At 52.6% G+C, this 24,535-nt stretch overlaps 1 protein-coding gene across 1 annotated transcript in view; it reads left to right on the top strand.

Annotated features, from left to right (window-relative positions):
• LOC100901544 (voltage-dependent calcium channel type A subunit alpha-1-like) overlaps nt 1–24,535 on the top strand; it is a 61,321-nt gene that overhangs the window by 9,145 nt on the left and 27,641 nt on the right. The window contains 3 exon segments of the mRNA XM_029111465.1: nt 22,727–22,830; nt 23,717–23,958; nt 24,138–24,277. Coding sequence (XP_028967298.1) covers nt 22,727–22,830; nt 23,717–23,958; nt 24,138–24,277 — 486 coding nt within the window.

The following is a 24,535-nucleotide window of genomic DNA, read 5'->3' as shown; positions in this document are numbered from 1 at the left end:
TCGGGTTGACCTCAAGCACTCCCTTGCCTAACGAATCGTGCGGCAGACTTGGAGGCACGTGAGTGTAAAGCCATGAATGGTATCTGTCGGCACAGTTCGTTGGGTCCAGCTTCTATTCGGAGACTCCACGAGACGGTGGGTGCCGAGGAACAGGTGAACTGGAAGCTACGCGTCTCGTCTCCTCCCGATCCTTCTCGAAGTCTGAAAACCCATATGTCTCCTTCGGCTGCTCACATCAATTGTGTGAGCGACCTTCTCTTGCCAGAAGGAGCGGATTCTTCTGCGTCGGGAGTAGACGTTACGCTTTCTCCCGATTTGTGTATCGCATAAAACTTAGCTGAGCTCGGATCAGCGATGCCGAAAGGAACAAGAGGTGATTGCTACACTTATGCACAGGCGCGGGTGTTGGCCCGAGAACTGTTTTTCCTCAATGACCGTCCTCACATGCAAGGTGATCAGAGCCATCGGCGTAAGCACCAACAGCTGACATACGCCTCTGCTTGAGGGACACGGAAAAAATGAGCCTCGTCTAAAGATAATCTCATCCCATAAGGACCCTCCGAGACGGAGCGTGGCTGCATGTTCCATTCACAGCGCTGGCTGCGCGGCCGAACTAAGCCGTTCCTTCCAGACTTATATTCATACATATGACAATTATTTCCCGTCGCTAGTTTTGACGTCGAAGACGTCATAGCTCTCAGTTTCAGCGAAAATCGTCACGGAGAGGGAAATCACTACGGAGCGCAATCAGCCAACCAGAGACCGGCGAAGAGTGTGTCGCGTGGGAGAGGAGGAGCGCTAGCAGCACAGAGCAGCATAAAGCGCAGCTCCACCGAGACCGACGAAGAGAGTGTCGCTTGGGAGAGGAGGAGCGCTGGCAGCACAGAGCAGCATAGGATACCGTCTCACAAGCCAGAATCGCAGGAGCCAGAACCGCAGAAGTCAGAATTCTCAGAAGCCAGAAATCTCAGAGGCCGGAACATTGGCTCAAGGTTGGTCGGACTTGTGCCGCCTCGACGCAAAGCCCAGCTTTACTTGCAGGCGGGGCCCCCATGTATCAACGCTCGATAAACCTTCAAGCTCACTGGAAGAAAGAATCACAATGATCACGGATGCATTGCATTCCTACCCCGCTCGCTTAGGGCATCTTATATTAGTGGAGTCATCTCTTAAGTTCTACTTCTTAAAATTGGAAGCGACGCTAAAAATGTGTTTCATCAGAGTCTTCGCTCCGGTCTCAAACTCATTCGCCCGGCGGATCAAACGATCGTTCGAGGAGTTATGCCTCAATTTCGATTCCAGAGCCGCAGCCACTCTCGCGAGGATCCAGATTTGAGACGCAGATTCGTTTTTCTGTGGTCAGGCAGCGATGGGGATCGGCGAACTCTGGCTCACGGGGACTCTGTCTTTGGCGAATCCGCCTTTCGGTAGTGAACCAGGTCTGAAGATTTTTCGCGGAAAATTCCCGCCAAATTCGCGGAAATTCGTGGCCTCCATTGAAACTCTATGAGGAGTAGCCGGTTTCCGCGGAAATTCGCGGAAGAATGGCGGTCCGCGGAAAGTCTACAGCCCTAATGATTAGTAAGACATCCTGAGAGAAAGATTCGTCGCGGGCTCGAAACCGAGTGCGAGAAGGACGATTCGAGAGAGGAGGCCGACTGTTTCGTCTCAACAGTCAAGCCAAAGAAGAGATTGTTGTGCGGAGATAAGAGGTGAGGGAAAGCCTACCCTGAAGGTACTTCGCGCCGAGTTGCAATTACGGCAGATATCGGGGAGGCTTTTCCATGGTACGAAATAACGTAGAGCGATCCGACAGTTTTGCGCTTGGGGAGGCCATTGGGAATCTCGGATGACTTGGCGACACCCGTCAGAGGGATATGGTTGTGAACCATAGTTGTCATGCGTGTTCTGATCTGTTCGTCGTCCTTGCGCATCAGAGGTGATCGACACCACCTGCAGGCATGTGGGAATACACTTCCAAAGCATGCTAAATTGCTGAGGGAGATGTCAGAAGACTCATACATAGACGATGTCATATTCACGGCAGACAGCGCCACGCTGAGCAATGAACAATCGAAGAATTAGGAGATTGTATCGAATCTGATCGAGCGCTTGTGATCTCAAGAGGAGAAAACACAAAAGTCAAGCCAGAAGAGAGAAAGTGGTGGGCTAGTAGTGATACATGAGCTGATTTGCGGTCAGCTCTGTAAAAAGTCATATGATCTCTCATTGATTAGTAGCGTCATGGGTCGCACTTCAGTGGAACCCGATATGGAAAGTTTTCCATCCTCATATGGGCGAAAATATAACAATATCAAAGCGAGAGAAAAAAAACTGGCGTCTTCGACGCAAACATAGATTCGGCCCGCGGCCGAACAGCCTTAAATTTTTCTCTCACCGACTCACGGTCAATCATACTGACAGCACGCTCGTTCTCTCTGGTCAGTGTACCTGGCTCGCTCGGAATCGACGGTCGCCGCACGGATCCGAAGCACTCAGCAAGATGTTCTTTTCGAACAACAACGGATGGAAAACATCTAGATGGACATTTTGCAAAGCCTCAGGAGTTTCTCAGTTCTGCCAATATAATGCTACCAGGCGTCGCTGCGTATACGGGTCGTGAACGAATAACACTACGAGGAGACCCATGAGGATCGCGATTTGACTGTAGCCGATCGTGAGGGAGCGCTGAAAACCGAAACCCAGGGCGGCTTTGGTGCAGCGAGTTTCCTTTTTTCGATATCTGCCTGATTGCTCGATGAGGGGCTCGCTCTCCGGTGAGCCCCGTTGCGTCCTCCGAATTTTCAAAGGAGATTGCTGTGTTGGAACGCCGCTCGTACATACGGGAGGCGCAAAAGGTTCACGGATAGGACAAACTCGAGCCCATATTGTCTGCGTGCTCACAATACAGAAATACGAGCATGGCTATGCCGTCGCGACCGACTACGCCGACGACGAATGCGTCAACAACAAAAGAACGCGACGCAACAAAGACGGCTCGGAAACGATGATTTTCTGTTCAGCCTACGCAGAGAAGAGCGTGAAGAGCGTAGAGGGAATTCGGCCTGCGTCTCGCCGCCTCCTGTTGGCAGATCGCTTCACTTAAACCTCTGAGGTCTGTCTGATTACTGCCTCGGTGCCGATCCCTCACCGGTGACCCCAGCGGAATATCCTTCCACGGCCTGTGTCGCTTTCGGCTCGCCGTCGGCGAGATTACAATACGGGGAGACCACAACGTGGACCTGATTAGATCCACTCAGAGACTAATTTCGAAGTTTGCTCGGTAGAAACGACCGCTGGACTCGCGAGAAGGCCCGAGCTCGCTGTTTCAAAGAGGAGATCCTCCTGTCCCTTGCTCCACAAAGGAGAATGCGCTCGGTCGAAGATCCGAGCAGAACTTCACCGCTAGCCGCCAAGGTAAATCAGGCGAGGTAAGCAACGCCTGCTGGCGTCGCATCATTCAGCTGAAAGCCCGTCGAACGGGAACTGGTTGGTGCTCTCACATCAGTCAGCCTGACTGTCGATTCTCTGATTCTGTAAACGTAGCGAACGGACTGAGCCCTCGATAAAAATAACTGTGCATCGCACGTGGTTGAATCACGTCACGCGAGCCGCCCAGCTTGACGAAGGAAAGAAAAACAGAGAGAACTGCGTATCGTTCAATTTATTGAAAGAAGGCGGACCGACGTTGAGCCCCTGCTGATCCCGGCGCGGGCTAGTCGAGCTTGAATATCATCTTGACCCACGTCAGTGAGCAGGCCCTGAATGTATTAGAGCAGCGCTGGGGCTTTCCGGCTCCCCGAGGAGGCACGAAACTGGTGTCTGACGAAAGTTGAATCCTCGAAACAATATCTTACCGGGAGTTGATAGCGGCAGATTTGAGGATCGGGAATTTGTATTTATCACGCCAGGGAAGCGTGGGCTTTCGACATGAATGAGGTTTCCTGCCCGCGTGTCGTCGCAAAATATACCTGCATCACAATCCTCACTAAGAGTCCCGCTCGGAATTTGAAGATACTTGGGGATCACGTCGACCGCCTCTCCGAAGATTCCTCCCGTATGAGCATCCTGCTTCTCCTCTCTTCAGGAAGGGGGATCAACCGATGCGAGCAGGAATCAACACGAACGCACACGAAAGCATGTATTGAATGTACCTAGCCGGAAAGAAATCGCCGATTACTTCGTTCCGCGGAACCTTGTCTGCTCGCGACGGGGGGAACAAGAGATATTCTTCCCAGAGATCGCTTCGATTCCTCGGCAGCTCCACACAGCGACCCGAGTGAGGATTTGGAGATTAAGTTTGAAAATGAGAACGGGGCTCAGCGCTCCCCTAGCCAGTGGTTGGAATAACAAGAAAGTGCTGAATGAGGCGTTATTCCCCTGATGATGATTATGCCAGCCGAAACGAACACCGTCATCATCACAACAACGAACGGGGTCCTTCCTGAAGAAATGATGACGAACCGCCCTCCCAGGCCGTATGTAGCCGATAGTTTTGCTAGCTTCCGCCAACGGGGGCAAGACAAGCATCGTTGCAGCGAGTAAATCGGATTTGTCTCATTTGGCAGGGCCACTACGTTCCATCGATGCTAACATTCATTCATCTATCCTTCCATACGCGACAGCTTATTGACGGAGTTATCGGCAAAGCAATCTGATGGTTCTTACGCGCCCGACTGACTACTAGGTAGAAGAACGTCATTCCTCGCTTGAACCCTCCGAATAGTGATCGCTCCACGCATCTCGCTGAATATTTGCAGAGACGAACGATTGTTGCCGAGGTTTGTGCTCGTTGACTAGCCGTGCAGGTGAAGAGCTCGCGACAGCCGCATACCTTGAGGCACGCTTGCACACATTTGCGAGTAGGCACTCGCCACTCGAACAGACGGTAGGACAAATAGAGGAGTCGACTCTGTGCACCGGTCCCACTTCCTCCCGCAGATTCCGATCGAATTCCGAGCATGTAGATTTGAAGATTGACAACGGACATTATACAGTATGGAGGGATTCGTATGATAGGGATATACCTTGTAATCATCGTTGCGAACGGCGGAACTCATCCCGTGGGCGAAAAGAAATGAGACGATCGACTCCGACGCCTCCTGTGCTACTGTCGTCGAAGCCATATTGTATACAATCTCGCTATGGATCGTGCGACTAGCCAGGATAATACGCATTTGGGTTTGCTGCTACGAGGGAATCGTCGAGGTATGAGTTCGTTTCCATACAACCTGCGAGGCAGTCGCCGAGCGAGGCGGCACCGCAGCTCGCGCATTCCTTTGTGGGTGCCTTGGAATTCGGGAATCTTGACTCATTCATTGCGAAAGCAGCTTTGCATTGCTAGCGAACAACGGGCGCGTAGTTTTTGAGCGTCTGGGATCTGTCAATGCCACTTCCCCGTCGTCTCGCGCTCCATATTTGAGTTCCTCATCGTCCTTCCCCGCTTTTGAAAGCCTGGTGCGCCTCCGGATCGCATCGCCCGATGTCGCGCAGCTCCGCCCGCAGCGTCAGCGTCGGAAGATATTCGCTGGACCCATCCCAAGCGGAAATTCTTCCGAGACTCCCGTGTTTCTGTTCAATAACTGTAAGTCAGAGTGCGGGAGCGAGAGCAAATAATGAATACAGTCACGGTATTGGCCATGCTGGACATATGGGTCTGGAAGACGAGCAACGGCTCATTAGCCGCGTGGTTCACGAGACTGTGAAAACGTATCTATTCGCGAGGTACGTACTCTCATTCGAGTAACCCGCGTATGTGTATGTACGCATTGTCCTCCTCTCGGCAGATCCCGCCAGCAGCTGCGCATACCCCTATGGTTGGGGTTCGCAGTGACCGTCACTTTTCGCTTACATAGTCATAAGTTCTCGACACCAGCTGATTACCATAATTCTTCTCCGAGCTGCCTTTATCTGCTCGGATGTTCTCGCGGGTGAACATTTCCCTCCACCGAGACAGCTCTGGGCGTACGTCGCCGAAGGCCGGTATAGATATATCCTGCGGAAAACCGTATCCGCGAAAACAGTACCGCGTTCAATATAGATGAGCAATCGGCGTGCGGATCTTGCGACAGAGGTGTAAACAATCGGCCATCGGATACTGCCATTCCGAAACAAAACTCACAGAGCCTCGAGAGTGCTCGGTATATTGACCTCGCTCGTTGGTGTATGTGGCCACTATGCCGTCAGCTCTCTCCCGCCGACAATGATAAACAAGCTCCCCGTGTACACAATACACAAATGCGATACATTCGTAGACTCATATATGTACTGCCGAGCGATATTGACGACTGATTATTCGAATCTGAGATGTAGTCTGTGTTGGGATAAAACTTTGGTGGAGTGAGGGGGGCGGTCTGCCTGCCTCGTTCCGGATCACACGGGGTCTACCCGGAGAGCGCGGAGTTCTACGCTCATGATCCGGCCGTGGCCTTCCCCACAATGAGTTACGGGCAGAGCTTGAGGATTTTTCTCGATGTGAGTGTGAAAAAACTGTCAGCAAAGAGCCTCTGATGCTCTGCATGCCAAAACGAGCCATTGATAGGACAAACGAGCACACAAACATAGGTTGGTGGTAAAGATGTCGCCGATGCTTCTGAGGGAAACCTGTATCCCCTGGTAGGCGATTCGTCTTCCCATCCTCTCTTCCTGAGAGAGAGTCACGTCCCCCCATCGGATGGGAATGCTACACGACGACGAATACTCGTTACTCAGCAGCCGTTTTAATTAGTGAGCTTTGCTAGCTGTCGCTCAAACAGCAGCCATGTATGAGCTACGTCGACGTCGGCTATCATCCCAAATACGCTCGTCGCCAAAGTTACTCATTGCACTCCTCACGCATATGAGTCCGAGAGCAGACAAGTTGACTGATTTGAGAAGGATCTCCTATTCCAGTCGGAAGACTTGTCGCAGAGCTCTGCGTTCACAGCTTGATCGCTGGATTATTCACAGACGATTTCACGTAATCAGACGCAGCCCGACTCGAGGTGTTTTTCCTCTCTGCGACCAGAGACCGTATTCCGGCTCACAAGCAAGATGCTCTTCGGGTATCACTTAGATCTGGTCGGACTCTCTCGAAGGATCCCACACTCCCCCCTCTTTTCCAGCTCCTCGGATCGTACGGCGAGATGGCACTCTACTCTGAACAGAGCGGAAATCCTAAGCAGCGGACTCTGTGAATATTGTCCGCTTGATGACTACTCCATTCGATTTCGAAATGCACAGACCGAGAAAAACTTTGCTCCAAGAGTCTCTTCGAGCGAAAACGTTCACCAATTCCTCCCTATACACGGCGAGTTCGGGATAATTTCCCGACGTACAGTGTCCGTCAATGATATGGAAGGATAGGGCTCGAAGGCTTACGTAGGAGTCACCGTGCATCCTGTTCACACTACAACACTAGCTCCCAAGTTTTCCCAAATTCGGATTTGTGGGGCACCGCGGCCATGTCGGGCTCGGAGAGGTCGTTCGCAGGTGCTGCTCGCAGGTCTCCACAATCAGATACTTGCAGAGCTCACTGCGAGCTACAGAAATGTCATGCTCCCGCCGACATTATGAATCGCTGGATGACCACTTCTCGAAAGTACAGCCCCGGTCGACATTTATCATCGGACCGCTCTGCGCGGAATCTCATCGAGTCAGCCGACCTTCCGCTCAGACCTCCAGACTTCCTTCAGACCTGGTTTTCGAACTGGACGGAAGCAGTCAATTTTGTCCTCCCCATGCCGAGAGCTTTGGTGCATACAGATGGAAGATGGAATATCCCGACAAACGAGGCCAATGGATGGGAATTACGCTGTGGAAGTCGAGCATAAAAACCATCTGGAACTCAAGCTCATGAATATCACGACGGGACGGGAGGAGGTCGCACCGGTGGGACGGGGGATCGATAGCATGACTGGACGAATAAGTTCGTGAATGGAGGAGCTGAATTGCGCCAAATAAGCGGGGGCATACAGGAGATGGATTTATCCTCTGCTTCGGGTGGGCATCCCCGCAACACCAGCTTGGAAGCTCGCGGTCGGCTCGCAAGCTTACGCTGCTGCCCAGCGACCTCCTTGTCATGCAAGACTGCACTAACCATCGCTGTGCTTACCATGCCGCGACAAGAACAAAAACCCGACCGTAAAGTAGCGGGGATTTGTGCAACTCCCCTCTCCCTCCCCCTGCCACAAAGTGTACAACAAACGATGACAGCATTCTAAGGTCTTGACTCGACTTAGCTTAGTGACCGCATAGCTCAAGTTTTTCGCTCAACAATGTGGGCTCGTACGTTTTCAAAAGTAGTAACGCCGATATTACGATTAAGCCATTACCTCAGACTAACCGTCAGGCTAGAGAAATTGTTTGACGAATTATTCACGCTTCACTCGAGGCGTCGGGGTTTTGTGTTTCATCCGAAACAAAATGCGCGTTCCATGCTAGTCAAGCACATATACCCTTGGAGAATCAGCTCTGTGATAAACACGGCGCATTAACTTTCCCGTTCCTATTCAGGAATAGTATGAATAAATGCATGTAACATCAATAAATTTTATATCAGGAGGCAATCGGGGAAGAGTCCTAGATTCTCGGTCACATTGTCCGGTTCCAGAACCGATTCAGAGCCTCGCCACGCCTCGTTTGCCAACGGGGCATGGAGCTCCGCGGGACACAGCCGTTCAAGAGACTTTTCGACCAGCCCGTGGGGAGCGAGGGATGCGGGAACTCCCGCGTTTTTACGCATCCTGCAATCTTCTGACTGAGATCACATGGTACCACCTCAGCAGCTAGACACGACTCAAGTCGACGGCGATGACGCGGAACCCTTATTCTACGGCAGAGTATCCTCCAGAGTGGAGTTTCCAGGGGGCTTCGTGCAGGGGGGCAGTGCAGGAATGAACTGTATGTACCCCGACTGTAGCATGTCCGAATACTGCGAAGCTGAAAAGCGTAAACCACCCACGTATCCTAATGTGAGTGGAGACACTCGAGTAGCTCTTCCCAAGCTTTTGAGAAATACCATGTTTGAGATCCGCCTTGATTCGAAGAGCACGGATTACTCCAAGAGTGTAAGAAGCGTATACGTACTCGAAAATAAGGGTCTCGATAGAACTTGGCACGCCGCGCCGACCGCAGGGCTGGTCTGCAAAGAGGCTCCGGTCAATGGAACGGGCGCCACGTTAGACGTGGGTTCAACCAGAAGCTGCATTCAACCGCCGGCGGATCCGAGATTTGCTCGAACAGCCTGTCTTAGACTCCGAGACAGGCCGAGGAATCAGAATGATGACGCAAAACCTCGGGATCTCTATCTATCCAAGAAGCGCGAGCGGACTTCCTGTGGCGGGGCAACCCTCACATCGATCCACCACTGACTCCGCCCGATCCCCATTTAACCGATCGGTCAATAGTGGAGGAACACTTCCAATCCTGTTTTGATCCAGAAGATGGAGGACGAACATCGCCCATCACGTCTTGAGGGTTCCTTGAGGGATATCCATGCACATCCCCAGCCCCAGATTTCGCGAGTCGCTGAAGCCCCCTTCTAGGAGTGAGTCGTTTGTGAGAAATGAGCGACCGGGAAGGAGTCACCTCGAAGAGTCTTGTTGTCACAGGGAAGCCCCCCCCCTAGAATCTCGAACGAAAAGTCGGTATCCGAAGTAGGTACCCGCTGTTGGTGGCAGCTCGTGAGCTTTCGTCAACCGAGGCAGTCTGATTGAGTGGAAAAAGACAAAGAATCAAAGTCGGTCGTTGCTCGGTATTCGGGTCGGCGGGTCTGCAGGGCGCTGCAGTCCCCGTGCGAACCCGAACAGAAAGAGGCCGGAAAGCCGGCGCTGCTGCCGCCTCCGCATCTGTGGTGGTGGAGGTATAGGTGAACAGAAGCTGTATTATTGTTTCCCCTCACGAAGATTTAAATATAAATTGAATAAAAACTCGGGATTCTCCCTTTCACTCCGCAACTCTCACAGATCATGGGAGCGCGGGCGACCGTAGATTCCTCCACCTGCCCGTAGAGGGCTCTCGCTCCCCGGGGAGTCGCTTCTCTCGTCGAGGAACAATCCAAGAACCAAGATGGTCGCCAGCAGAAATCAAATCCGTATTTATCTTGTGCTCTTCACTCCTGCGCGGCGTCGCCTTCCGGGTCCCTACTCAATGGCCGAAGTCGGGGAGCAGTTCCTTTGGGGAAAAGCAAATAATTGATTTAACGACTCGGCGACCCATGGACGGTTCATCCTCTAGTTCTTTCCCGCCACTCGTAACTCTCCTCCGTGAGCATGGGCCAACGGTGACCCGAAGCGACGATCCTCGGACTATCTCGGGAATCGGTCTGAAGCTCCTCTTTCCCTCTTGTCGTCTCTCTTTTTGTTTGCCGCTCGCGGGCGCTCAGTCCCGGAACTCGCTACTTCGGACGAGCAAATGACCCCGCTCATGATAACGCCGAACGTGAGGTCGCTAGAACGTCAAGAGATGACTCGGTGCCGCTACGATTCGACCACGCTGCAACGCAGCTCCACGCTCAACTCCTTGGTTTTGACGGCCCTTGATAGAGGCGGCAAACTGCAGAGCGTGAGAACGCCACGCTGGGGGACCTCATCATTCGTTCCGAGGAGGACCGGGGAGACTTTCTCAGGGTGTCAAACTGAGGCTCAGACCACATCAGAATATGCTGCTCCTCGATCTGGGAGGGAGGATCACCGATCCAGAAGGCGAGACGCATGTTCCCAACAAGCTCCGCGTGGAGGAGTCTGGGGTGCTGTCGATCATAAATATAGCTTATCAGATCCACCACTAGAATAATAATCAACGAGATCTCGTTCGTTGACGGCAGCGGGAAAAAAGTAGAGGCCATATTCTCACGGGAAGTGCCGCCAAGTTGTCGTCATCATTTTCGATGAGATCCTGCTCTGTAGAGTTGATACAAAAATGCATCGGATACGAGAGATTTGCGGCTAACATTTGAGACGGAAGCGAAGATTCCTGACGTTTTCTCCATGACAGCTGGAGAAACGTTGAAAGAAAGCAATGAATGGATGATTCGTTGAGACGTCTTCTTGACGAGGAGCCAGGTCAATATTTCAGATACGCGGCACTCTGTCTGAACAATATCATGCCTGATTATTTGCAGCCGGAGACATCCGACAGAGGTGATATCGAATAAACTTCTTTCACAAAGTCTTAACCGAGGCGGTGCCCCTCCTCGGAGGATATGCAAACATTCACTCATATTCAACGCCGTACCAGCGACCGTGTTGCGGTTCGCAAGAGATTTAGCATGTCACTTGTCTCAAGAAACTTCCCCGGACTCGTTTCGTCGCCGCGCCGTCAGAATCGAACCATCAGGGGGTTCAATAAATTTCTCGGTATCCTGAGCACCCGATATCTCTTCTGACGCTACGGCTCTGTTGCAATGTCCTCACCCGGACTTGTGAAATCTTCACAACGTATCAAGAATTCGACGAGAAATGGCGGCAGGTTGGAAGTGCGTTCCGACATCGGTTTGATTCCCGACGCTGTTGACGAAAGCGTCCCATCGCTCAACGCACGAGAAAGCTCGACAACATACTAGCAGAAGAATTTCGAAAATAGCAGCAGGGAAGCCAGATATCGCCCACGCCGGGACTCGTGCTTCGAATAATCATTATTCGATTGAAGAAATGTTCAAGAAATGCTTCCGCCTCGAGGGCCATGCGTGTTCTCTCATCAGGATGACCAATCGACCTTTTGAGATTCGTATTGTACTGGCATCATTGACCACATCGTTAAGGGTGACGAGATTTGACGCTTTAGCTGGGCTGGCGCAGCTCAACATTCTGCGAGCCGGTTGTGCCTATAGGAATCCCAGCGTTTTCCCAACCTTCATTTTCCTCCCTCCGACGCGGAATCGGACCGCGGCGGCGGATCGTTCCAGCCGGGAGTATGCTTACCGTCAGTCTCCTCTTCCCCGGGGAAATTTAGGGACGAGGTCGGGGCCGTAGACGAGATCCCATCCCATGACCAGGTGTTCGCGCCATACGCGTGCATAAATGATAGTCATCTTATTCCGTCAGGTAGGAGAGCCCAATCACTTTTAACGACTAGGGACTGAACGGATCCTCTCGACCCGGGATCTCGTATACCGGACGATCTCGGGGATTCCAGAGAAAAACATACAAAAATAGGCGGAAGACAGAAATCGGGAACAGGAGCGGAAACAAAGGCCAGAATGATGAATGTATTCTCGAATGCTGTAATAGGGGCGGCAAAAACTACTTGCGATCTACAAGAGTTTAAGACCAGCGCAACGCGCTCCGCTAGCAGGCTCTCCCACAGGAGCGAGGCGCTTCGCCGTATGCCTATCACGCCTTCCAGGTGTGACAAGCTTCTTCGTCGACTAAGTTTTAGCAGTGACGCTCGGGGCCATTTTGGCGGAGCTCTAATAATCGATCGTGCTTTATAAAAACTGAGCGCTTGAGGATAAAACGTGTTTCACGATGTTCTTCACTTGCTCGATCTGGTAATTAGGCGGGGGCTCGCCGAAGTGGCTGAAGGACTTCGCGTGGATGATATCTTTTCTGAGGCTGATATCTTTCGAATGGTCAATTCTCTGCCAGCGAGCAGATATAAGTCGAGAGCCGTCAAGCCGATATTGCCACATTCGGAGTTCCGGTGTCAAAATAGATTCGTAGGCGCATCTCGTCTCGGTACCACTTGCAATGCAGCAGCTGGACGTCCGCGATGACAGCGCAAGAAGAGTCGGCAGGGTCCCTATAATTGCTTTAGCGGGGCGTAGCGACATTTCCTCCGGACCCAAACGTCAAAAATTCGAGAGGCAACTGACACGAGAGGATTCTCGGTGATGCTCACCGGGTATGAGCTCGCTCCTCATGTTCAGTTGGGGCGCTCAACGGGAATCAGAGCAAAGGATCACACTGGGACACTGAAGTCAATCCTGAGGTAGTCTAAGTTCCCCCTGTGATGCCCCTCATGCGTGGAGGTCAATCGGAACGAATAGTAAGGGATCGCTCCACGAAAATACGCGACTCCCGACAAGGATGATCGTTGGGGCCGTCCCCGGCAACATTTGAGGACTGCTCCAAACTCCTTCGTAAGAATTCTATAGAGGTGTTTGACTTCGGAGCTGTTCGGAGTCAGATCCCGGAGGGATCCACTTCGAACTCATAGGTTGGATCTCTTGTCAAGAACAGACTCGATTGGATTTCTATTCGAAAAATTGGTTTTTCACATTGTCAATCATGACTTAATTCATAAGGAATCAGAGACGAGCAGGCTTCCGTCAGCCCACCAGCTCACTCCGAAAACCCATTCAAACTCTCGTCAGATCGTCCACGAAAAATAAAGTGTTGTTTCTTGACGAAATGAAAACACAAAACCGGACATGTTCGACCAAGTCTTTTTGGAACCGCTCAAAAGAAACTTGGTCTGCAGTCAGCGAGCCGCGTTTATCTCGAAAGGTACACACCGCCGCCGCCACAGCTGCGACTGCTGCCGCCGCATCTATCGCTAACATCTCCACTAACAATGGCATGTTCTAACGTCAGAGAGGAGACTCCGGTCTTAACCGGCCTGGCTCCCGGTGGAAATTCGGCAGCGCTTAATGCGGTCCCTGTGGGAACCTCACGTAATCTGAGGGTCGGGCGGAAACGGAGAGGGGTAGGATCGAGTGATGCTCGCTCTTACAGTATCCCGAACCCTTCACCGCTCCGTATAGGTCCGATCGAGTCACGATGACTCAGGTCCAATTGGTCATCGTAGGAAAAGAGCCGCGCCTCTAAGTAAGCCCGGAGCAACCGGGCACGTGCGATACTTTGAGAGATATGTACATTCGATCCGAACGTATTTCAGACGACTCGCTAGCCACAAAGCGTATTCTTCCGCTCGGGAGCATCTCGAGTAGCTCGGGTAGAGCCCCGAGAAGGGAGTACGAGAACGCCAGGAGCAGGAGCTCCGACTATTGGACATCGATAAGTGAGCTTCATTCAAAAAGGAACTCACAGTCAGTCTATGCACTGCTCCAGGCTGAATGTCTGTGTCGGTTTCCAGACAGTGAGGGAGAAAGCTCCGCCAGCGCTTTTTGCATTTCCTGCGTTTCCCGTAATCATGACGTGCTTCGAGCATGATCATTCCCGAAATGGAATCTTCTCAAGATTTCCGAGAAGCTCACATAACATGTCACAGGAAGTCCTGACTGGAAGAGTCTCATTCCTCTCGATCTCTTCAAAATCGAGGTCCGTAGTGCCGACTGCCCGCGCAAATAGGGTAAAAATGTGTCCAGGCTGCGGCGATTGTTCGGCTTACTCCAGAAGGCTGAACATCCGATATCCAAGCAAACGATCCTTTTCTCTATCTCGAGAAGTGAACTCTGGGAACTTGATGTTCGATCAATCACTCAGCGGCTCGTGTGATGATCCTGACTCACAGGCTCATTCCTGAAAAGTTCCTCGTCGTAAGGGATATCTGATGCTCGAAGTGAACAGCTCGAGCCGGTCAGAGCAACCGTCGAGTCGGATACGGACTGAAAACATTTCGCGTGAATTATCCAATCCGAGCGAGTAAACCGAACCGAGGGAAACATGCGAGTGCCATCCGTTTCCGTTCGATTGGTAGGCTCGGCGAAGGCGCGCCGTATGCGCCTTGATTTGGGGTGAGTTCCTAGCGAGAATTTACCATCTTCACTCGTAAAGCAGGATCATTCACTCCGTACCACGCACCGTGTCGGGCTTTATGGACTGAACTTCTCGATTTCAACGGATTCGGCATCCAGTATATGTAGCTGCAAACTGAGACCAGAGGACACGATGACACGCGAAGGCCCAACGATACGAGTGGATGGCATTTCTAATTTCGTACTCCACTGCTCCTCGTCAAAATTTTGAATCGGCAGCCCCGACTTTCGGTAGTGCTCACAGCTCTGAGCGAACGTCCACTCGACTCTCTGCGTATTCAGAGTCAGTTCCGGAATCGCCGCTCCACCACGACTTTGAGCCTTACCTGGCATGCGCTCGCCAGCTTCTTATGGAGCCGTCCCCTATTGACGTTTGCGGTCATCGACTTGAAAGAGGACGAACTCCATCATTCCTCGTGTCTTGAACGGATCCCACTAAATAGTGCTCATTTCGGGTCCGGCTTAAGAGCGGAGAAGTCCTCGTGGGCATTTCTCAATATCTGACATTTTCTCCTTGAAGAGGAGCCGAAGGCCTCCCGGGGTGAGATGACTCGATGGGAATGAGAGAGCCCGAGCATCGGATCCCTTTTCCCGGATAGAGATTCCGTCCGCGAGATCGTAACGTCGAGCGGCATACTCATTAGAAAAAGGCACTGCGCAAAGAAGTCATACAGCTCGCCGTCGGAAGAATCTTTCGATGGTGTCTCTCGTTTCCCTCTCGACATATATGTAGTCGGACTCCCAGCCGCCATACATCACGCTGAGCGTTCAAGGATAGCTCTCCCGGATCGAGCAGCGACTATTTTCAGATTCTTGCTTCTAATCTCTGGCTCGCATTTGTTCCTTTCCGGAAGAGAGCGATCGTCACTACAGCCAGCGCACACCACGTGCGTCATCTCTTACCAGTCGAGCGAGTAACAACAGTGCCCTTCTCTCAAGGCTAGCAGACTTTGCTTAGCGCCCCCTGGAATCCACCTGTGGAAACGTGAATCGAGTTCTGTGTGCTCGCACGCGACTTGCCGTTGCGGCCGCAACCACGGATGGCGCCACCGTTCGCGCGGTCGCCGCTCGGAGCACATCGGAAGCAGCCGTGCAGCTATTCGAGCAGCATCCATGCCGACGTCGACTAACGAAGAGGAAGAGCTCAACTCAGAGGAACACTGAAGTGGGTCAGCCACTCGAGCTCTCAACGCCTCGACCCGCATAGAGAAGTCTCTCCCGAGGCGTCCTGAATATTCATCCGTTTTCTGAAAAATAAATCTCTGTTACGCGGCTTGAATGCCTCTTCTCGCAGAGAATACCTTTGATTTTTCGTCATCGCAACGTCGCAACAGAATCAATTCGAGCCTTCGGAGAGCATACGGCACCCAATCAGAATCAGGAGGGGACTCGGCGTCGGACCGGAGTTTGCGTCGTTGAACTGTTTCGTCACAGCACAGTCCTCGTCACGCTCCGATGCGGAGGCCAGGATTGCTTTGCATAACAGCGAAACACGATAATTCACTCACCCAAGACAAGCCGGATCACGGCCCAGCGGTCTGCGGAGTGCAACATCTACCGGAGATAAATACATGTAATGAAATGTCCGGGAAGTCCCGCGTCGGTGCCGTGACGGAAGGTGGCTTCGTACGCTCTACGGTACAATAGTTGAGAAGCCGTCAGTCGCGACAATACCTCGGAAAGATATCCCCGATCTCTTCGAATCGCCGGCGGAAAAATTGAGAGGGATGCTATTCCCTCGAGCGGTCTACTTGGGAATCTCCACTCCCGCCAAAAAGAGCGATAGGAATTCCGAACGTCGCCGCCTTGACACGCGAGCACCGATTCCTCTGACGACGCCCGGTGCATTGAGACTCGGTGATGATTCTGCAACCGAGGGGAGACCGCAAAACGAGGGCTGCAGACGGGGCTCACGCTAGCGAAGGCTCCACAGCTTCAAAATGCATACGATTCTCCCTTCGCTGAATTTATCCCACAAGGCGAGGCGGGACATGAAAAGCGCGATTCAGGCGGACGAGGAGAAGGACAATCTGGGAGGAATCCCGAAATTCCGTGAGAATAAGACAAGGTCTGGAAAGAAGAACCGTTCCCAACGTTGTGCCGTGCGTAGCGAGCTATGGTGGCGCCATCTAGCGAGGCTTTCGAATGGCTGAGGCCCTCTTCGAGGGAGCCCTCAAGCAGGCAGGCAGGCAAGTCGTTGGCGTGAGTTGCTGCTTCTGCTGCCGCACTCAGTGAAATCCACTGGGGTGGCCGGAATCCGGGATAGACGAGCTGGTCGACGCTGAAATTCCGTCGTACGCGACGGGCCCCCTGGCTGTGGAGTGTGCTAGATAGACGGCGCAAAAAGTTCCCTCATCGAGCTAGCTAGCCAGCGTCAAACCGATGTGACGTCCGTCATGGCGCCCTGTGCTTTAGTGGTGCGTTAAGTGCCCCGAATCATTGCATGGATCCTCCCGGCTGAGCAGCGAGCAACCGTGTTGCTGCTCCGGGTTGTCGTTCGTTTGGGTTTCGTCGTTGGTGCGCACAGGAGCTCTAGCAATCTGCAACGGAGGAAACAACGACGAAAACGGTGGCGAGGACTTCGAGGAACATCTCGGCAGAACGGAGCGACCGAGCGCAAGTCGAAGAGAAGCCTACAAGTGCTGCCACGATACCCCTAACCTGTTGGCTGCAGAGGCGAGCTCCCTTCGCGGTCCCGGAGGCCGAAGTGCGCGCTTATCTAGTCGCTTCCCAAAATTATACGAATTAGGGTTTTGAGCTTAATCGAAGGCCCGAAAACGCGGCGGCTGAACATCCGAAAGCGACTGCTCTTCGTAGCGTCAGATCATTCGCTCGGTTTCGCACGCCCCTGCAAGCTCATGGTGGTGCGAGATGGCTAGAGCTCGCGGTCTGTCATAGGCGGACGCACTGTCGCCGGCTTCCTACGGGACGTCGTAATTCTCTTGTTCGCCAGCAACCAAGTGACTCTCGACGGAATTCCCAACGCAGCAATAGACTAGGATCGCCAACAGAGCCCAGAAACGAAACCCGGACCGCGACGAAAAGCTTCTTCTTGTTCTTCTTCTACGGAGAGCCCATTCTCAAGGAAGGCCCGTCTGGTTCGGGAACAAGTTTTTAGATCTGCGGAAGCATCGCAACGATTCGGGCCGCACCGACCACAGCGAGGGGGCCGAGAGCTCCGAGCCGGAGGGCGCTCGAGGAAACTCCTCGCGGGATAAAACTTCGCGAGGGACTCCGAAACTCCGAATATGGACAGCGTGTGCCTCCAACCGCTACCTTCGGAAGCGACACCCATATGATGAGAGGAGCTCGGAGCTAGAGGCCACCCACAATTCTATCGTCTACCACTTCCAGTGGGTTTGTTTTTCAACGTGAAGCAAATCATTCAGTTACGTTTTCTCGACGGCGTTCGCGAGGACCGTCCCTTTGAAGACGAACATTTCGAATGGACGACCCGGGAACCGGTCATAACCGAGAATTCCCTGTGCATCGAGTCGCCGCTTTCTCTCGACTCCTGATCCGGAGAAACTGATTGAGCTTGCAGCTTCCGAACGACGAGTTGCAGCAGATAATCAAGCTGTTCAGCGACGAATGTAGCGGAAAGCTCGCTCGCCAACCCTAATAACAACTGAAGCGCTATTCGTAGTCGAGCTGTGAAGAGCAAACGAGATTAGGAGAGAAAAACAAGCGAAAAACCGAACCCATGACTGTTGTCACGGAGGATCAGGACGACAACACGCTGACCGAGAAAGCCCCAACGCGCGCAACGAAACAGAAGCGGCTCATGCCACCTCTGCCTAAGGAGTTAGAACTCAACGGGAACTGATTAAGGCACGAGTCGACGACACGAAGAGGGAACGGATCGGAGTCTCCGATTGAGGCTCCCCCTCTGTTCCTTCTCAAAATCCAAGTCGACGAGACGTCGCTGATAACGTCGAGGCAGACCCGTTGCGAAAACGGAATGTCGAAACGAATACCAGCCTCTCAAGCGAAGGATAGGTTCATAACTAGCAGCCACGGATGAGGAAAGTAGTCCTTCCCTTACCAACGATCGAGATATAACAGTTCAAGCAGAAGCAGCTAGAAGCCGCCGAAACATTCAAATCGAAACTTCAGGAAGCCCATTGCGAGATTGACCCCATGAACCATCAGTGAAATCAACACTTGGGCTGGCAGCATGAGCTAGCAGCTGCGGAAGCAACGAACTTTTTCAACAGCGAGCATCGAATACACGCATACTATACGAGCGTGTATAACAATTCGAATTTTCCTAGCGAAGACAATGCTATCGTCGCAGACCGTTTTCTCAGGCAGGTCAATGCTGGAACTACACAGTATGGCAAAAATCCATATGATGAGTCGTCCGACCGAAGCTACTGGATTCTTCTGATCGACAACTCAGGAACCCAATCCATCCTGTCGTCCGTCGCTACATAAACGCTTAGTAGGGACTTCAATCGATGGGCATACAGGAAACGAAGACAAACACGAATTTCACGAAAGACGACAGTGAACAGAAGAGTGGATGCTGAGACGACGACTTAGGCACGAATACTACAATCAACGAATTTTGGACCGCGGAGTATCGATTACAAGACAACATACTCCTACAGGAGGAGTTTCCGCTTCCGTTACCTCCGCCGTTCCTCGTCTTTCCTCAGCCGAGTGGGCAGTAAACGATCACCGTGAGTAAATTCCATAATTGCGGGAAACGATTCCAGAAAATCACAGGATTTCCCAAGATGACACACATAATCCCAATTATTCCTTCGCTGAGGAACTCGCGAATGGAAATCCTCTCTCGCGGTCTATCCATGGAAAGGACCGGGAAAAGATACGAAATCATGCAAGGGATTGGCTATTTCGAATGATATCGGTATTCAGTCTACGGATGCATTTATACATGCAGAGTGCATCTGAGGCGTCCGTCGATCGTGGGGTAGCTCCTTTGTTTCCGCCTGTGCTACCCGCGGTGCATGAAGGTGGCGGCCCGCTCGAGGGGACCGATCGAACAGCCGTCGTGCAACAGATGGCCGATTTCCTTCGCCCGAGTCGGTCCCTGCTCCCTTGCTTCCTGCTCCAGCCAGGCAGCTTGTCGGCGTCGTTCGTCGAAGGCTGAAATTGCCGGGCGGAGAACGGGCAGGATAATCATTTACCACGCACGACGGGCGCCGCCGTCTTCATACCCTCGGAGGCCACTCCCCTCAGATGCCCTACACTCACCGCCCGGGACCCGTCAAAGCAGTGTGATACGGACGAAAGCAGCTCTTTGACCTGATTTCGCTGTGGGAAGAGGGTTCCACACACGGAAAGCTTGAGAAACATCGACGAATATCGACGGAAGCGTTTAATAATCGAGCATCTCTCGAAGCATTCTAGCCCTGCAAGCCCGACCGGAACGCCTCACCACAATGAGAAACCGGTCAGCCGGTCGTATTCCCCCATCTTGGTCCGTGTCCCTGATCTCTTTCTTATCATTCGGGTAACAGCTTTCGTCTCGAGGACGACGAGCTCAGATCCCGGTCTGGGAACGAGTCAGGCACGTCGAACTTCTCCGGGTTGGAGAAGGATCGTTGTTTCGGAAAAGCGCCGCCGTGCCGCTGGAATAATTCGGAGCCCTCAGCGATGTTTGAATACACACGTTCGCGAGTACATCAAACTCAAGCTAAATATTCGAGCGAGGAGTGATGACTTTGACGTGGTTGAGCGCTATCGGACGTAGGATCCATTCCGAGCGTCTAGCCCGGGGCTTAGGATACGTCGCGCGATTCTCTCCGGCGTCCGGGGAGATTGTACACTCACCGAAACCGTACCGAAATTTTGTGCGCCTGGTCGTTCGGGAGCTGGAACCTGACGGGCCACGGTCTGAAGAATGACCCCGTGCCCGCCAACCAGCTGAATGCGGAAGATACTCTTCGCGTTGAAACCCTGCCGGCTTCGTGAAACGCTGAATGCATTCGGCAGGATGGGACCTCTTGAGCGATTCTATGAGCAGCATCATTCACATTGCGTCTGGATTCATCCATTTCATTCACTTTCATAGGTCTGTGATTGGATCTCGTGGCCCGGGGGACATTCATGAGACGACCGCCCCGATTGAGGATAGCCATCTGATGTATTTCACTCAAACGCATCATTCGTTGAGCAGCCTCGTTCAGGGCGTCTTGGCCCCTTCTTCGAGCTGCGCTCCCTCAGAGAATTCTATGACGCGCCCGACTCAGTCAGCTAAACGTTATTTTGAGAAGGGCTCCGTCTCGAGGGCGAGCGTCGTTGAGAGAGAATAAACCCTCTTGGTTTCGAATCCGCGCGCGTTGTCCGGCAGCCACGGAGCCAGCCGGCTTGGTGCGGTGGCGTTCACGGCAAGGATTCATTCTCGCGAATCGATCAAATTTCAGACGGCAATAGGTCGAGCTGCCTCCGGGAATTACTCAATTCATTTGAAAATTGCTCGAGGGCTGCTTCTGGAAATCCTTACGAGTTTCCTTCTTAGGTCCGACCCTCGGACAGATCAACAGCCGAGAGGCCGGCGACTCGACAGCAGAGGGGAGCCTCCTGACCGAATGGCCGGCCTGCCCCTCGACGACCCAATCGAGCGATCGATGCCTCGAAATGGAACGTCGCCTCTGAGGTTTAAGGCCGCTACTGCTGCTGCCGTCGCCACTACGGCCAAGATGGGCTGCACAGACAGCATAACCGAGTTAGTTGAGGTGTACGTCCCGAGTGCCTCGATCGCGGATCCTAGCATGAAATTCACCGTGTTGCGCGCAGTGTGACGGCTCTCCCCAGGTGACAGTTCGTCCGCTTCTCGAGCCGAGTTTTCTTCCTCCGGGAGTAGAAGGCTCTATTCCCGATTGGTGTTCCTCGGAATCTCACGAATCAGCAACGAAAACACAGCTGCCCCAGATTGAGGAATCCGATGCCCAGGTCTCCGATATTTATGTGCTAGCCCTAGGTTTATCTGTGGGATGCCTTTTCAACGACTTTTAATCTTTGAGCGAGACAGTGCCATAGAACGAAATGAGGCTTGTAGCGGGAGCAATAGAAATCGAACTCCAGGCTCAGATACAATTTCACCGATCGTTCCGAAAGGAGTGAGTGAGTGCCTCATCTATGCACTCAAATAAGTTTCATCTTACGGCTGGGAAATTGGCTCCGTGCGAAAAACCGCGGTAATCAGGCCGAGGGTATACGGTCAACGACTTCACGACTCACTGAGCCTGGGACAGTGTTGTCGCTTCCTCTGCCCGCTGGCTGAGCTCGATAAGCGACGTCATCACCCTAATATAAATGTCTAGTGTGTGTGTGCGTAGACGAATCGATCGGAGTCGCTGAGCCCTAGTCTGAGTGAGTGGTGAGGAAACAGGAGCGTCAAGCGAAGACTTGATCAGACGACTCGGTCGGCTGGTGGCTTCTATTATCACCTGATTGGCGACACGCTCGCGGGTGCAGAGCGATTTATATTCCGGATGGTCGTGTCACCAGCTGGAGTACGGCCTAATGTTTGCTAACAAAAATATCTCCCTGTCTTCATAAGTGGGGAGCTTCCCTCCAGAGGCGAAACCGGCGAGGCTCGGCGGCATCCTAATCGGGGACTACGCGAGAGTTCACTTGGTCTCGAGCGCTCCCTCTGAGAGCTTCGGGCGTGCGCTGAAACGAGGTTAAGCAAGTGGACGCAAATAAACGAACGGCAAACGCCGACGGCTGGAACCTCTGGAGGACTCTCGACCGTTCGCTGTGACGCTCTAGTTCGACTCGAACGAACGTGAATCACTTCAACCATCTTCACTGCGAGTGCAAGCGCTTAGACACACCATGGGCTTTCGCCCTGAGTGAGTTTGTGCACCAATCTCCATTGTGAAATTCGCCCTCTCCAAAGAGGAATAAATATCCCTCGGTTCATGAGAATCGGAGCCAGGTTCTTCCTGATGCCCGGAAAGAGGGGTCGCTCCGATGAGCATGGGCCGGGCTGTGCGACGTCTCGAAGAGCACCCATACCATGGCTTGGTGAAATAATTACCATGGTCGGCATACCTCGTACAGAAATGGTCCCATTTTCACCCACGTTAAAACTGAAACCGTTCTTTACAGATTATCAGCACTCTCGGCAGAGGCGTTGAACAGCGTTGGAGAACGGCGCAACAGATACACTGCCCGCTCTTCGGAGTCTTCAGCTGCAAGCTTTGGAGCGGCTGGTAAGATTATGCGATGCACGAGTAGAAGACGTAACTTTTCCTAATTGAGGGGGATCTAATTCCGGTAAGGGGGATCCAGCGAAGGAAGCGTGCTGCCTGGTTCTAGCCTAGAGGCAAGCGAGGAATTTCCCAATGCATTATAATTCGATGCATTATTTGCAACATCGAGCTTGAATTCGGAAGAAGCCGTCGGGAGCTGGCCGCCGACTCAATTCGTGCTTCTTCGCTATCTGACTGAGCTCGGAAGGTGAGAGAACCTTGAGAGAGACCTCTTGTTCTCATCAGGTCATCGAGATCGTGAGAGGGGAGGATTCTCGCTTTCGAACGCTCGGCAGGGGCTCCAGATTTACCATGCAGCTAAGCATTAAGCAGCTGAGTCTGGGAGCCAAAAGAGAGCTTAGAACTTGTCCAGCACAGAGATGAGGCGCGCACATGGATGAGAGTGGATGAAGACGGCAAATTCTCCGTCCTCATCCGCTGGCGGCACGAGAGAATATCTCGAGCGAGTTCGTATCGCCAGACATTTGTATCGGGCTCATGTAAACCACGCAGCGCCCTACGAGTCGACATGTCAACGTAATTAGCCCCCATCTGGTTTCAACTCACGTCACTCAGGACAACGCGGCACGCTCTGACGATTCGAGTCAAGCTCCGATTTCGGAACTCCTCTTCTGGCCTTCCCGACCTGCGAATCTACCGTTACCAGCTACGCTCTCCCCTCCGAATGATACCTTAAATTGATTCTGGGGCCCCAGCCAGTCGGACTCGAGGAGTTTCGAATTTCGAAAATATAGCGCAGCAACAATCTAGAGGGACCATCCGTCGGGTCTGAGTGTCTGGTCGACGTGTGCGATGAGAAAACTCATGCTGATCGATTCTCTTCCAGGTGTAAGCCAATTCGGAATGGCTCGCGGTCGAAAGGGGGGTTACCGGGAACCCGGCCAGAGAGGGCCCTCAGCACTCTTCATCTTGTCTGAGGATAACCCTCTCAGGAGATACACTCGATTCATCATCGAGTGGCCTCCCTTCGAATACGCCGTATTGTTGACCATTATTGCCAATTGTGTAGTTTTAGCTCTCGAAGAACATCTGCCTAAGGGAGACCGAACGCCACTTGCTCAGAAACTAGTACGTATTCCTCTGGAAGATAACCCCCGTTTTTTCCCATCACGATGATAATTACCCGTATGCCGCTCGCTGCATCTACGCGAATTATTCGAAAGGCCCTCAATCCCCGATAGGCCACGTCGCCTGCACCCTGAACCCTCGTAAATCCGATCGTGAAGTCGTCCATCGTCTCATTTCAGGAAAAAACAGAGCCGTACTTCTTAGGAATTTTCTGTGTTGAAGCGTTGCTAAAGATTCTAGCCTTAGGATTTATTCTGCACAGCGGAGCGTACCTCAGAAACGTTTGGAACATGATGGACTTCGTTGTTGTTGTTACGGGGTAAGTGCAGGCGAAATCCACACGAGCAACGGGAAGGAATAGCGGTGATGATGATTCTCCCGCTGTCCCCCTTCTTATTACGAATCATTATGATTATCCGAGAGCGACTTCTTTGGGCAACGCTGGAGCTGTACGTAGGGCAGTTTCGTCGGATCCGATACGGATTCCTTTTTTCATGGCTGCGCGATCCAGCTGTACGTTTCAGAGTCGCTTCCGATGCTTCCAGTGTAGATTTCTTCAGGCGTTTCTGTAGGCAGT

This window comes from Galendromus occidentalis, unplaced genomic scaffold (assembly GCF_000255335.2).
Source record: "Galendromus occidentalis unplaced genomic scaffold, Mocc_1.1 scf7180000077442, whole genome shotgun sequence".
In the NCBI taxonomy this organism is placed as follows: domain Eukaryota; kingdom Metazoa; phylum Arthropoda; class Arachnida; order Mesostigmata; family Phytoseiidae; genus Galendromus; species Galendromus occidentalis.
This window is presented reverse-complemented; position numbering and strand designations above follow the sequence as displayed.